This window comes from Akebia trifoliata, chromosome 10, assembly GCF_017979445.1.
Source record: "Akebia trifoliata isolate Shusen 1 chromosome 10, ASM1797944v1, whole genome shotgun sequence".
In the NCBI taxonomy this organism is placed as follows: domain Eukaryota; kingdom Viridiplantae; phylum Streptophyta; class Magnoliopsida; order Ranunculales; family Lardizabalaceae; genus Akebia; species Akebia trifoliata.
This window is the reverse complement of record NC_141384.1, coordinates 3586595-3601060: the sequence shown is the minus strand read 5'-3', so window position 1 is coordinate 3601060 and position 14466 is coordinate 3586595. Positions and strand designations below refer to the sequence as shown.

The window sequence follows — 14466 nt, the reverse complement described above, 5'->3', positions numbered from 1 at the left end:
TTAAACATTTAGATGTATTGTTTTTTTATTTAAATGATTTAAAAAAAATAAATAAATAAAGTCAAAGTTCGAAAACAAAATTACAATGTCGAGTTCACCACTTTTTACTTATTATCAAGTTCAACATTTTTATTGTTGAGCTCACCACTTTTATTTATTGTTAAGCTCGCCAATTTTTAGTCACCAATTTTATTTATCTGAGCTCATCAACTTTTATTGTTGAGTTCGATAAATTTTTTTTTTTAATGTTGAACTCAACAATAAAAATGTTGAACCAAAAAAATAAGAAAGTGGTGAGCTTGATGCTGATAAAACCCACCCGTTTTTATTTATCGAGTTTTTTCAATTAAAATAGATAAAAAGATTGACTAAAAACTTGACATAAAGACTTATGTAGATGATTTCAAACCAAAAGAACTATCCGCAATCAACTTTCATCAAAAAATGAAATAAAAATATTGAAAAAATTTCTAACTTTTTTACATAATCTTTAAAATGCTTGAAAATAGTTTCTTCTTCCTTCTCAAATACTTTCCATTGGAATGAAGTTATTGAAACTTGACTTGGATGTCAAAAATCCAATCTTTTTTTATGAAAATGGTGAGATCAAATGATAAGGACAGTTTTGACTTTTCAATCGTAAGAGATGTGCGGAGTGGGGTTCAACGACTGTTTAAAAACAAATGTTTTACTAAATGAACTATTATTAAGAGAAACCCTAAAACTTAGGGACTAATTAAAAGAAATCCCTCTATCAAGGTCTTTTAAGTAATATTTCCTTAAATAAAACATCAAGTGTAAAATTTTCAAAAATAATCATTCTTCTTTTTTTCTTTTTTTTTTTTGGTGTGGGAGGATGTTGGTTATGATCTGAGCTGATAGATAATCACACATTCTCATCCTTTTATATTAGTCACAAATATTTAAAATATTAAACAATATTTACACATTAAAAATATGGAAACCACAATAATTTTGTTCATTCACTTGAGTTTTTCAAATATTTGATTGACTTTGACTTTGACTTGCTTCGAGGAGTCATTGAGGTGCCTATTTCAGATTAGATGATAGTTTCAAATCTCATCCGAGATCAAGATGATTCACCCGAGTCATCTCTGTATTGTTCAAGAATGATTAAGATATTCAATGGATTTCATATCAGATAACTGTCTCATTTGACAATGGAGATGATTCTATTTTTAAAATCTTGGCCGAGTCAGTAAAACTAGCCGTGTTAACGAGTTGAGATATTCAAAGTTTAACCTGAATTAGATTCTTATGATTTATTTCTTTGAAGTCCTGACCCATAACCTAAGCTTGGTCCAGCCCGATCATCTACGACACCCATTTAGCATAATCTACATGTCTAAATCCACTAGAGGCCCAATGCGATTATATTCGAGAAAATATATAAACTGCATTATATAATTTATTTACATATAATATGTATCATATTTTATACATAAAATTGGATTGCTCCAATCTAGACCCGATCCAAGTGTCATCGGACTATTTATTGGATTTGTCCTAGATCGAACCTATCTCATTAGAACCCAATTCATATATATTAAAAAAGTCTTATTCGATGAGCTTGTATTACAACAAAAACAACAACAAAGCCTTGTTCCAAAGATTTGGGATAATTTGCAATAGATTACAAATAAGGACAGAAATAGAACACAAAGAACATCTCGATATCTATAGAATTAGGGGGTGATTATTGCAAGCAGAGTACAACTATTGAGAGAAATATAATACAAATGAAAATCTCAATTTCTATAGAATTGGAGTTCATATCCAGTAAATGTTGTGGAAAGCATCAACATATGATTTATCGTGATGGCCCACATCTTGTAACGATCATAATCATCCTCCATATCTAACTTGATCGTTCCTCGACTTGTGGTCAACACGATATAATATGATGTATTGCCTTCCTCGCTGAACGTATCTTTATATAGCTCGGCATGCAAGTCGAGTACGACACCTGTAATCAACAATACGATGTAGATAGTTTTTGTGCATGTGGTTACATGGAATCATAACCTTTTGAAAATGTGACAACTATATAATGACTGAGAGAAGGGATCGGCTTACTTTCTTTTGTTTTTGCGAAGGCAGCTAACATATTCGACTTCCTAATTTTGAGAATTACCTGTCAAAGCCAACCTTATCAGAAAAAACCCATGAGACATGGCCCACCAAACCATTGATCAGAATAAGGGGCCCACTTATTATATGGAACTAGACTGTCAATGGCTGGGCTGGGTTTAGGACTGGCAACGGATTGGATCAGTACCACTCCAATACCGATCCAATTTTTTTTTAAACATGTACACAATCCGATCGGATTAATGAATATGTGAACTGAATCTGATCTGATCTGCTTCATTTTATCCTTAATCTGAAATGATTTGATCCGAACACATGCCTTATTTTCAAATTATCAATGTTCAAAACATATAAAAATTTTAAAAGAGAATTTGTAGTTGAAAAATAGATTTTATATAAAAATATTATATTATATATATATATATAGATTGATAATTTGAAAATAAGGCATGTGTTCGGATCAGATCGGTTTTGGATTATGGAGGAAATGAAACAGATAGGATTTGGTTCGCATATTCATTAATCCGTTCGGATCAGGTACATGTTTAAAAAATTTCGGATCGGTATGGAGTGGTACTGATCCGTTGCTAGCCCTAGGCCCAAGTTGTTGTGAGCTGGCCCGACTTTTACACATGAAATTTTGCGAGCCAACTGACCCATAATAGGCCCAGATGTGATTTTTATTAGGCGAAACCCAACAATTAAATGGTCTGGGTTTGGGCTCGAACATTGGGCCTTGGGTCAAGTTTGCTCAACCGCTTGCATATCCAATCTAGTTGATCTGATGATGGTATGTGGGCCATATGAACAGTGATGAGAAATACTGATTTAAGTGCAAGTAGGAGCAAAATTTGGATACTGACCTTGGCTTCTTTGTTGAGGATGATGGAGACTGATCTGTACATGAACTTCCCTAACACACAATAAGATTAAGAAAAAGAATCAGCTTCAAAAGGGATCATCTTGGACGGTCTTGATCAAATGAGTTGGTGGGCCATCAAATGAACAGTAATTTGACTTACCATCTGATTCTTCGATGCTAAGCTCACTTCCCTTTGCAAGTAAAGATCTGAACTTGTCGAAGTCAAAGTCAAAGTCATTGTTATCCTCGATTGGAAGTATGGGAGCGCTTCCATTGAATCTGTCTCTTCGACCTGGTCTTGATCTAAGTGTAGCAGCTCCTCTTAAAGCTAAAACACAAGGCCAAAAAGAAAATGATCAGATGCAGAATAATAACTAACTTCATGTGGGCCCCACCATGAATTATGAGCCAATCCTTTGCCAGACAGCCACAAATGTTTAAAAAAACAAGATCCTCGCGATACATTGTGTCGTTTTTAATAAATGGTTGTGATGGGAAATGATATATTTAACGATATTGATCATATACAAAAAAAATTCTCCCACTTCTTCCAAAAAAATCATAAAACTTTGGGAATGAGAGACTAGCCAATTAATTAGCGAATCAACGAATTATTATTATTCAATGATATATGGATTGATCTTGATAAATGATAATATTTTTAAGGGGTTAAGTTTTGGCTAGACACTCCAAAAAATCATTTGTATATTTTCTGAAATTTTCCCAAATTGTTTTTTTTTTTTCCCGAACATTCCAAAAAATTTCCTAATTAACCAAATTGAGGTCCCCCACCAAATAATTATTAAATCCTAACTTTATTACTATGAAACAATAGGGTATTTTTGTAAAAAAAAAAAAAATAAACAATTTTGATTGGTTATGGTTCGATTCTAAGGAACTCGACCATAATCGGTTCCTTTAATTGTTCTAATTCCACCATGCAGCTTTATATGATGCTCCTTTTGATCTTTTAAAAATAAATAAATAAAAATCCTACATATGTACGAAGGCATTCCGCAACTAACATTCGGAAGTCACCATGTTTGTCCTGTGTGACTTAAAAGTTTCAATTGAGCTGATATTTTGTGAGGATGATTTTCTATGGTAAGGAAATCATCTCACCAAAATCATCTGAATCTGAAATTTCTAAGTCCATCAAAAGTGATTTACAAATTTTCGATAAAAAAAGACGGTTCATAATTCTAAACCACTTTTAATGGACTTAGAAGTTTCAAATTCTACTGATTTTTGACGAGGATGATCTCCTCACCATAGATCATCATCACTAACAATCAGCTCAATCCGAAACTTTTAAGTCACATAAGATAAATGTGTTGGCTCCCAATTGTTCGCTGACGAACCTGACCCTATATATATATATATATAAAATATTTACTTATGTTAAGAACCATGAGCCTAATTTAATCTCCATATATACCACACGGATTTGGTTCCCACGTTCTAAAAACTAAAGAAAGAAAGATGTGTATATACATGTTGCAGCTGCAGCTGTAAGTGTGATGATCTCAGTGGCACTAGCACTGCTCATGGCCGAGCCCATGACAGTACTGAGCTGCTCGCGCTTCGCACCCATGGCTTCAGCCACTTGTGCACATTGGGCTGCAACCAATGCGGCTGCTGATGCAACCGCAGCTTCTTTCGCGGTATTAGATTCGCTGTGTTTGGAGTTTTCTGCTGCAACAGCCGCAAGTGCTGCAGCCACACCCGCAACGGATATAGCAGCGTGGACTGAAGCTTTCTCTAATCTCTCTTCCTCTTTTCGCTTCTGCTTTATCTCTTTCACCCATTTTTTTATAGATAAGTTCTTGAAGGGATTTAGCTTCCCTGAAAACTGCAAGAAATTTAAATATTTTGTTAAAGCTAAGGTTGAAAAGTGTCCCTTAATTATGAAGGTCTTGCCATTCATGTTACATAACATAATCAAGGGTGTGTATGATTGGAGGGAAGAAATTTTATGGAGAAATTAGTTTCCATAGAAAATGTTTTATGAAAGAATGGATTTCCTCAAAATGCACATTTTCTTTAGAAAATCATTTTTCAACAGATTCTCCTCTCCCCCATCATTCAGACCTTAAGGGGGAAAATAATATTACATTTTAGACTGTTTTCTTTAATTGAAATGTATGTATGAGTCCACCAAATTCTTGCAAATTAACATTAATGAACTATAAAATTTAGAATAAAGGCATTTCAATGGGTAATATAGTGTTTAAGAAAATGAATTATGGAGAAGTACACAATAAATGTATATCAAAAATTGCTTAAAATCATACCCATTTCTTTCCGAAACTTCGATCATATTTTATTTCGGGGTGCATCGCTTGTTGCAACCATATCCACGACTGACAAAAAGGGGGGGAAAAAAAACAGAAAACATTCATTATCAAATTAATGCAAATCAAGTGAAATTAATATTATAAAACTTCTACTTATGTTGATTAAAATATGTTGTCTTTTACTTATTAAAAAAAAAACGCAGAAATGATTCCAATTACTTGGACAATACTAATGTTACCTTGAGATCATTGGATTTCCATGGTGGAACATACTTCAGATCTCCATCATCCATGTTCGCATTCTTCTGCAAGCGTACCCATTATTAGATTTTTGTTTTTTCTTTCTCCCTCATTGACACAATAAGTTAAGCTTGCTTTCACGTAAACTCACCGGAAATTGAGCTTTGACGTCATTCCCTGATATCTTAGTAGCATGTTCTTGAAGAACGAGAGCTCGATCTTGGGCAACTGGTTCGAAAACTTGAATTGCAGAATTGCACCAAGTGCGCGAAAGAAAATCCATTGATTCAACAGGAACTTGAGGGGTTGTTAGCTTGAAATCTGAATCCATGCAACAAAGAGTAATATATTTTATTTGGAGATGAAATGGATGGAATGAGAAAAGCTAACATGAAGTTGAGATTTATATAACTTGGTAACTTACCCAAAAGGGGAGAATTTGGGTTCTCACCATGGAAGACCCACACCAAACCCATGTAATAAATTATTAGTACTGTTACCTGAATATCAAGGATGGGAATGAAGCTAGCAATCTACGTGTCATGTACACATGACACGGAAATGTACAATAATCCTGTCTAGCTGAACATATATTGTGGACCACATGTCAACTTTGAGGTGAACATTTGAATTAATAGAAGACATGACTTTAGACAGAATTCAATGGTGAAACACAATTTGTTCACTTGACCCCAAAATCCAATTAGGTCGAGTTGGTTTGGTCAACTTTGAGTTTTAAATGTGAAACGACCTCTCCCGTTAGATGTGTTCATAGTAGTAGGATTTCTCTAGCAAATACACTGCTAAATAAATTCATAAAATAGTTTAATTTCTCATTTCTTGCAATATTTTCGCTCTCAACATAGATGTATGACACGTGTACGAAAGATGTGGAGAGAAGTCTTCCTTCCTATGTACCCATCCTGGCCCAAGTGTCCCTCAAAAGAAAGGTAACACATGAAATACAGTTGGCAAGAGTAATCCACACCATCTTTGTACATCAAATACCTGGAAATTGAAAACAAGGGACCCTCTTAGTATGATAGAAAGATATAAGATAGAGCAGGATTTGATTGAAGAGAGCCCAAAGAATCAAATGAGATTTCACACATGCCAACCATGATCAAAACATATATTTTTATTCTATGAAGCATAAAGAGAAGCAAAGAGGTCCCTTCTTTGCTACCTTTAATTTCTAACCAGAAGTTTAAGCTAATGAAATTATGGTGGGCTGTTGTGTCCCACTATTTTCAGACCCTTAATGAATAGATACGACAAAAGCGAGATGAAGATGAAGTGAAGGACTGTAAAGCATTATTGTTAAAACATGCAGTTGGACCACCAGTTGAGAAAGGAACTAGACATGATCATTGAAGCTAAATGTTTTTTTTTTTTTCTATTATAAAATTTGCATAATTAACTTTTTATTAGTAAAGCTCACTAGTAGACTAAGTTAATTTAGATATACCCTTCAAGTTTCGATGAATTTTTATGATGCTCCCTTTTCAAGCTGGTGGCATATCCCTTTTTGACCATGGTCATCTGTGAGAGACAAACAAAAAATGATCTAAATACCCTAAAATTCAATTTAGATCCCACCCACCCACCCAAATAAATAATAATAAATAAATAAATAAATAAGTTTCTTCAACCTTGGGTTTTGGTGACAAGACCACCACTTGTTCTCTACACGATTTAATTAGAGTCCGAGGTAGAATTCTCTTGGCAACATGACACATGGTTTTTTGTATTCATTTCACACCCCTATCTTTTCATCAATATTTGGATACCTCCTTGGAGATGCCACATGTAACCCCAAGAAGAGGGTTCCGCTTCAAAGTTTTTTCCATTTGATTATCTACTTGATTTACTCTACTTTTTCGCATTCTAAATCAATGAAGTGAAAATGAATATCAATTGGCCAAAAAAGTCATGGGTCGAGAAGAATTTTTATATATATTTTTTTTGTAACTTTTGGATGTTTTACCTTTAAGATTTAGGAGGTCGAACACAATGGCACTCTGGTCATTTTTGTTACTAATCTCTAATAGAAGAACACAGTCAAGGCAGTATGTCGTTAATTTGATAATACAGGGAGCTTTCTCTAATATCCACCAAAACCTGTAGGGGTATCTCTAAATTTCTGTTTTCTTTAAAATACAATGATGAGAGTTGGTTGAGTAGCTTTTATCTCTTTTAGTGGGTCGTTATGAGGTCTCCTTAATCTTCTATTTTGATGGGGTTTGTGGTCTTTTAGAGATTTGATTAGAGGAATGTTCATTAGGGAGCATGTGATGAGCAAATTTTTATATGCAAAAGAAGGTTTAGTCATTCATGTCTCTGCACGGGTATAGACACTTTGACATGTGTGGTTGACACGTGTAGTGAGTTACATTAAATTAAGGTCATGTTGATGATTAGCAGAACACATCAAAGTAAAGTCCCAATCTCCATTACCATATCACATGAAGCCACAATAGATGTTTGGCTCATCGAATAGTACACAAATTCAGCAAATATCATAAAATGGATTTGTACTTCCAATCTCAAAGTTGAATTGCAATATGTCAACCAACTGAGATATGGGCCGGAGTCCAACTATGGTCTCATTTGGAGAATAGTTTGGGTGATTGCTTGAAGTGATGAGTAGGGTTGTTGATGGGTCAGATTGGATATGACAGCCCAATAACAATTGGGTCTCACCAACCTATCCCTGACTGGGCCTGTCCAATGGTCAAACAGCTGTCAATGGATCGGGTCAGATCAAGATTGATTTGGTACCGATCCAATAAGGATTGGATTGAATTTGGGACTGATCCTATAAGTATTGGATCGGACCCTTATCGGATGGGGTTTTTTTTATCAGAACTCAATATTAAGATTCAAATCCGATCCATTAACAATTGGATCGGGTCCGGATCGAGCCAAATCCAATTTTATATACAAAATCTAAATAAACTTTATACATTTCAATAAATATATAATATAATTTATATACATTTTAACATATTATTGGATTGGGTCCTTATCGGACCGGAACATGGTTGATCTAGATCCGATCCGATAAGATATTAGATCGAAACGTTATCGGAATCCAAAACATCGATCCAGACCCAAAGTTATCAGATTGGAATAGATCGGATTTCGGGTCTGATCCAATCCATTGACATCCCTAGGTCAACAGTCAACCTGGCCCCACTCAAATAAAAATGTCCATTATCCAATCCTAGTTGCTGATTGGCCTACTTACTAGGCCTGATAACTAAACAGGCTCAGTCACACTAGCCAAACTTTTGTCCACGATGGGCTGGGCTAGGATAAACCTGGTCCATTGACAGCTTTAGTGAGAAGTGATTACTCGCCCCTAGGATGATGATTGTCTTTTGTTGCCTTGTTGGTTTGAAGGGATTGGGCTTGGGTTGAGCACTAATAAGTATTTGGATCGGGCTATAAATCTTGGGTTACATTCTAATCCAACCCAACTCACCAAAATGGAAAGGGAGAGAGAGAAAGGAAACACAATAGGAGGATACCAATGCTCTTAATTAACTTCTCATCTCTCTAGTAAAATGGATACTATTTCTGAATCAATTGTTTGATGTCCACCTCCTGTGCTGAATGTTGCATCAGATAATTACTTGTAAAACACAATAAAACAATGTTCAAGAATTCAAAATCATCATAAAATCTACTAAAATAGAAGGGGTTCGAAGTATATATAACTGCCAATGTATTGGGTCCATATATCTTGTCGATTTGGTGCCAATCCGATACGGATCTGATTGGATCCCAAACTGATCAATAAGAAATAGATGAGATCCTTATTTGATCAGGTTGCAATGTTAGAATGCAAATCTGTTCATACCTTTACACTATGTTTGGATTGAGAGAAGTAGAGAGAAGAGAAACTCATTAAGAGAAAAGAAGAGAAGGGAAACTCAACTTCTCTCCACCATATTTGGATTGAGGAGAGAATTTGGGACAACTTTGAAATTTTAAAATATTAAAAGTGATTTAAGGGCAGAGTTGGAATTATAAAATATTTTAAAAGGATTTCTCTTCCTTTCTCTTATCTTTTCTCCACTTTTGAAGAGAAAGAAAACTCACATTTTTTTTCTCTCATCTTCTCTCCAATTCTTTTCTCTTCTCTCCCCACTTAACAATCCAAACAAGAGAAATGAAGATAAATTCATTTATATTCTCTTCTCTTCTCTCCATTTCTCTCAATCCAAACACAACATTAGACAAAATATATAATATAATTTACAAAATTTCTCATATTTTATCGGGTCAAGACATTATTGATCTAGAACCTATATGATAGATTATCAAATCACATTCTAATCGGATTAGATCCTTATCAGTAGCCAATTCCATGCTCCAAATCAAAAGTTAGTCCAAGCTCATCTCCCTTGCCCATTAAAAAGTCAAAATGTCATTGCTTCAGAAAAGCTTTAAAAAAAATTTCTACTTCAAGGGCATTATGTTTGGGTGCTTTTGATTTATGTGCTCTTACATCCTATGAAGTTAACCATTTTCTTTTGGCTAATCTAGCCTCCTCCATCCCTCGGGACCAACAAGGGTAGTACAGGAATATTCACCTGTTGTCCATCGATTATGCCTTTCGACCTGATCTTAATTTTTTTTTAATTCTAATCTTATGTCTTTTAGGACTTTCTTACCCAAGTTCTTGTCACTATGTGGTGTCATGCACAAGTGAGACCTTTATTTATCATCCTATTTCTATACTAATTTTTTTTTTTAATAATTCAAAACTCATTTCCATTACTTCACAAAAATTAACTTATTAAAGAACCGAAAACCATGATAAAATGATTTTACATTGGCAGGACATTTAATTGCATAACTAGTAATATGAAGTGTAGGATGTGAGATAGGGGAGAAGTAGGACATGGATACATTTTTTTGTTAGGGGGGAATGAAAAGTAAAGGGTGATTAGTACTCTGCAAGGTCCTTGGTAATTTTGGTGAGGTTATCCCTTGAATATATTTCATCTAAATCAATTCAATGGTCATTCAAATAATTGTTCGAATGTTATTCAATATATGCATATTAAGGATAAAAGACAACAAATACACATTTTTTTAAAAATAAAATAAAAAAAAGAAAAGAAAAAGAAGACAAGGAAGAAATGAATAAGCATTGGATTCTTGGGAGGTCATGCCAAAGAAATAACGAATGTGGGTGATGTTGCTATCTGTGTTTGTATAAGTGCTTGATTTTGGTGTCATCAAAAGTATCTTTCTTCATCATGCCCACGATTTATTTATATATATAATATATAATCACATTCATTTACGCTGGATCTATATATATAAGGGGGTGTTCAAGGGACATACATAAAAGCAAATGTAAAAAACAATCATTTATCAAAATATTGGTTAGAAGTTATGGATTGAGTTGATGTTTTGTGAGGATGATCTCTATGATGAGAAGACCATCCTCACAAAAAATCAGACCAATGACCAACTTCTAAATCCATCAAAAGTTATTTACAAATGATTGGTAAAAAAATCAATGGTCCACATTCAAAATCACTTTTGATGAGGGATAGAAGATTCGGATTGGGCTGATTTTTTGTGAGGGTGATATTCTCATCATAGAGATCATCCTCACAAAAATCAGCTTAATCTGAAACTTTTAACCCATATTTTGAAAATGGTTGTCTTTACATATGTTTTTACGTATGTCCCTTGATCGCTCCCCATATATATATAAGTAGATCCAGCGTAAATGAATGTGATTAAAGGGATGAATATGTTTCTATTGCAAGAAAAACATTATCTTCTTTTGTGAAATTTTGTCGATGCAGGTTTTGGAAATCATCCACTTTTATATGATCTTATAGAAATTATTTCTCACTCCAAATATTAAATCCCAATTATATGAGAATTTGAGATTTTGTTATTAGTATTTGGTCAGATCATCACTAGTTCACTGAAATGGCTTCTCATTACATACATTATGCCTTTTTCTTTCTTCTTTTTTCTTTTTTTGCAAAGTATTTCATACATACATTATGCTAGTAAATAAGAAAAAGAGAAGAAAGAAGGAAATAAATTAAAGCAAACGTAAAAGTATTTATATGTAGTTCATCTGTACATATGCCTGGATTACATATATAGTTTCTTCTTTTCTTCTCCATCTAGTACTACTCTACCTATATATATATATATATATATCAACAAAACAAAAACACAAAAAAACAAAAAAAATAAAAAACTTTTATTTGTAGTTCATCTGTACACGCCTGGATTCTATAGTTTATTTTCTTCTTCCTCTAGTCTATCTGTATATATTTAGAAAAAAGCTGAAATTTTTGATGTTTTTAGTCACCATTCGAGTTCTCCGAAGCGTTGCAAACGCGTTGCATTACATCAACCTGAACCTGGAGAGAGAGGATGTAGTCTAGGGTTTCCTCAAACAAAGAGAAATTATCCATGGACTCTCCACCTGGTACAAGTCCTTGCAACACTTGGGTTTTCTTCTTTATTATTCTCTTAGCAGTATTTCTTGCTAGAACTCGTCGATGTAAACTTTTACTTTTCCTACAAAGTTTACAACTTCTTATAAAGATCTTCCTGCTTCTAACCCTCTTGTTACAAGATACAATTGAAGGCTTTGTTAGCTTATCAATCTCAACACCCACTATCTTCCTAACAAGATTCTTGTTCTCATCTTGTTTCGACGAGTTGGCGATAAGGGCACGACCCCAAGTAGTGTTACCATCTCTTGCAGAAGCCATGGCTACATCAGATGATAGCTTTATGGCCTTTTTTCTCTCCAAGAAGCTCATATCCTTGGTTGAAGAATTATAGAATTGGAGACCAAGTACCCATTTCTTGAGAAATTCATGCTTGAATGATGAGGTAGGAGGATGCATGACTGCACAATCAAGAACAAGAATTTAAGAATAATTTTGATAAAAAAATAGAAATATTTTCCATGGGTATCAATCAAAACCTTACTAATTTTGGTAGGAGAAAAAAAATCATGAAATTAAGTATAAGGTGGAGACTCACCTTACAAGTTGAAGGAAAAGAGGTATTTGAAATCTTTGTTGACCAGAACTGATGCAGTGAAGAACTTATCAAAGATCAAGAATGATTTTGAAGCTTTTTAATGATGCCTTTGGCCCAAAGAGAAGAATTTGCAATTTGTATCACATGTACCTTCCTTGATTGATCCATTTATTGAATGAGAACATAGAAAATCTTGATAAATAAGAAAATAAAGATAAGCTGAATAGAGGGGTAGTTCTAGAGATTGACCTAAGAATATAAAAAGCTGAGAGTGAGAGAGAGAGAGAGATTGTATGAGAAAATCAAGAAAACTAATTTATTTTCAAAGTAAGGAGGTGGTGGGCCCATTAGAGAAAGACACATCACATGCATGCACATGGATTGAAAGGTCCACAATCCCGACCTTAATAATTGTTTTTATACTAACAATTGATGTCCCTTAAATGTTAAACCTCTTTTTATGTGCAATTATACACACCACAAAAAACATTAAGGGAACTATGTGGTGGTGCAGTGATGGGAAAGAATATGAATACCTAAGTTGATGAGATGGAGATTTGGCTTATTAGGATTTTACGTCTTTTAGGTTATTGTTATTGTTTGTGGAGCCTGATAGGGTACTGGTCACTAAGTAGGGTACTATATTAGTCAATCCATGTGTCACGTGTTTAGGATATTTATTGTAGTTTTTTTTTTTCAGAATAAGTTATAATTTTTTTTTCAATCGTGATAATCTGACGTTTTTTTTTTATACGCTTCCTTCACAGAACTGTAGATCAATTGTTTCAGGATACACATGGACATATATTTATCCTGTGATGGGAGCGTACGAAAAAGAAGTGTCAAATTATCACAATTCTATTTTTTTTAATCATTGTTCATGTAAATCTTGTGTTATAGTTGATTTTTCTTATATATATATGGGGACGGTTCAACAACCCTAAAGTTTGTCAAGTTTGGTGCCAAATATTTTTCAAAATATGGGTTAAAAGCTTTGAAATGAGCTGATTTTTTGTGAGGATGATCTCTATGATGAGGAGATCATTTTCACCAAAAATCAGCCTATTCCAAAACTTCTAACCCCATCAAAAGTGATTTACAAAAATTGGACGGTCCATGATTCTTCAACTTGTAAACTAGGGTTAGAAGTTTCAAAATGAGCTGATTTTTTGTGAGGATGATCTCTTCACCATAGAGATCATCCTCACAAAAAATCAGCCTATTCCAAAACTTCTAATCCCATCAAAAGTGATTTACAAAAAATGTTTGGCACCAAACTTGGCAAACTTTAGGACTGCCGAACCGCTCCCTATATATATATATATAGGGGCATTCAAGGGCCAACTTTTTAGCAAACTTTTTGGCAAAACATTTTTCAAAACATAGGTTAGAGGTTTTGGAATGGGCTGATTTTTGGTGAGGATGATCTCTACGGTGAGGAGATCATCATCACCAAAAATCAGCCCATTCCAAAACTTCTAACCCCATCAAAAACAGTTTACAAAAAATGGACGGTCCACGATTTTTCAGCTTGGAAACATGGGTTAGAAGTTTTGGAATGAGCTGATTTTTGGTGAGGATGATCTCCTCACCGTAGAGATCATCCTCACCAAAAATCAGCCCATTCCAAAACCTCTAACCTATGTTTTGAAAAATGTTTTGCCAAAAAGTTTGCTAAAAAGTTGGCCCTTGAACGCCACCCATATATATATATTTTCAATTATTTCTTATCCGAGATTGAAGGATGGAGTTTTCCATTAGGTACTTCATCTTAGACTATGTGCGGTTAGTAAGATGTATTGTGAGAAGGGCTTAGCATTAAGTAGCAAACAAACAGACCTTAATCTCAATTGATTTGACACTTTGCAAAGTAACTTTGAGGTAATGGGTTTCAATTCCAACTTAGCCATC

The 14466-nt window shown here is 34.1% G+C and overlaps 1 protein-coding gene and 1 pseudogene across 4 annotated transcripts; both read right to left on the bottom strand.

Moving 5' to 3' along the window:
- Window positions 1-1598: 1598 nt before the first annotated feature.
- Window positions 1599-5896, bottom strand: LOC147392813 (auxin canalization protein (DUF828)). 3 transcript variants are annotated; one of them, XM_086456531.1, is made up of 8 exons: window positions 5663-5895; window positions 5511-5576; window positions 5269-5337; window positions 4469-4826; window positions 3135-3302; window positions 2976-3025; window positions 2098-2155; window positions 1599-1987 (listed from the first exon to the last, which is right to left on the bottom strand). In XM_086456531.1, the coding sequence occupies exons 1-8, from the start codon at window positions 5840-5842 to the stop codon at window positions 1770-1772; spliced, it is 1167 nt and encodes a 388-aa protein (XP_086312657.1). In that variant the 5' UTR covers window positions 5843-5895; the 3' UTR covers window positions 1599-1769. The 3 variants fall into 3 exon arrangements, with proteins under 3 accessions (XP_086312657.1, XP_086312658.1, XP_086312659.1); XM_086456532.1 differs by having other exon boundaries at window positions 1850-1987; window positions 2976-3020; XM_086456533.1 differs by lacking the exon at window positions 1599-1987 and having other exon boundaries at window positions 2006-2155; window positions 2976-3020; window positions 5663-5896.
- Window positions 5897-11577: 5681 nt separating this feature from the next.
- LOC147392812 (transcription factor IBH1-like 1 pseudogene) lies at window positions 11578-12849 on the bottom strand (annotated as a pseudogene). The gene is made up of 2 exons (XR_015182452.1): window positions 12556-12849; window positions 11578-12418 (listed from the first exon to the last, which is right to left on the bottom strand). The product of XR_015182452.1 is annotated as a transcription factor IBH1-like 1 pseudogene (transcript).
- Between the last annotated feature and the right edge of the window lie 1617 nt (window positions 12850-14466).

What these genes read in the sequence shown, in the direction of transcription:
- LOC147392813 (XM_086456531.1), bottom strand. Translation starts at nt 5,842, where the DNA reads ATGGATTCAGATTTCAAGCTAACAACCCCTCAAGTTCCTGTTGAATCA. An exon ending in ACGTCAAAGCTCAATTTCCG is followed by an intron (nt 5,577 to 5,662) that starts GTGAGTTTACGT and finishes GTACGCTTGCAG; the next exon opens with AAGAATGCGAACATGGATGA. An exon ending in TACAGCTGCAGCTGCAACAT is followed by an intron (nt 3,303 to 4,468) that starts GTATATACACAT and finishes CTTGTGTTTTAG; the next exon opens with CTTTAAGAGGAGCTGCTACA.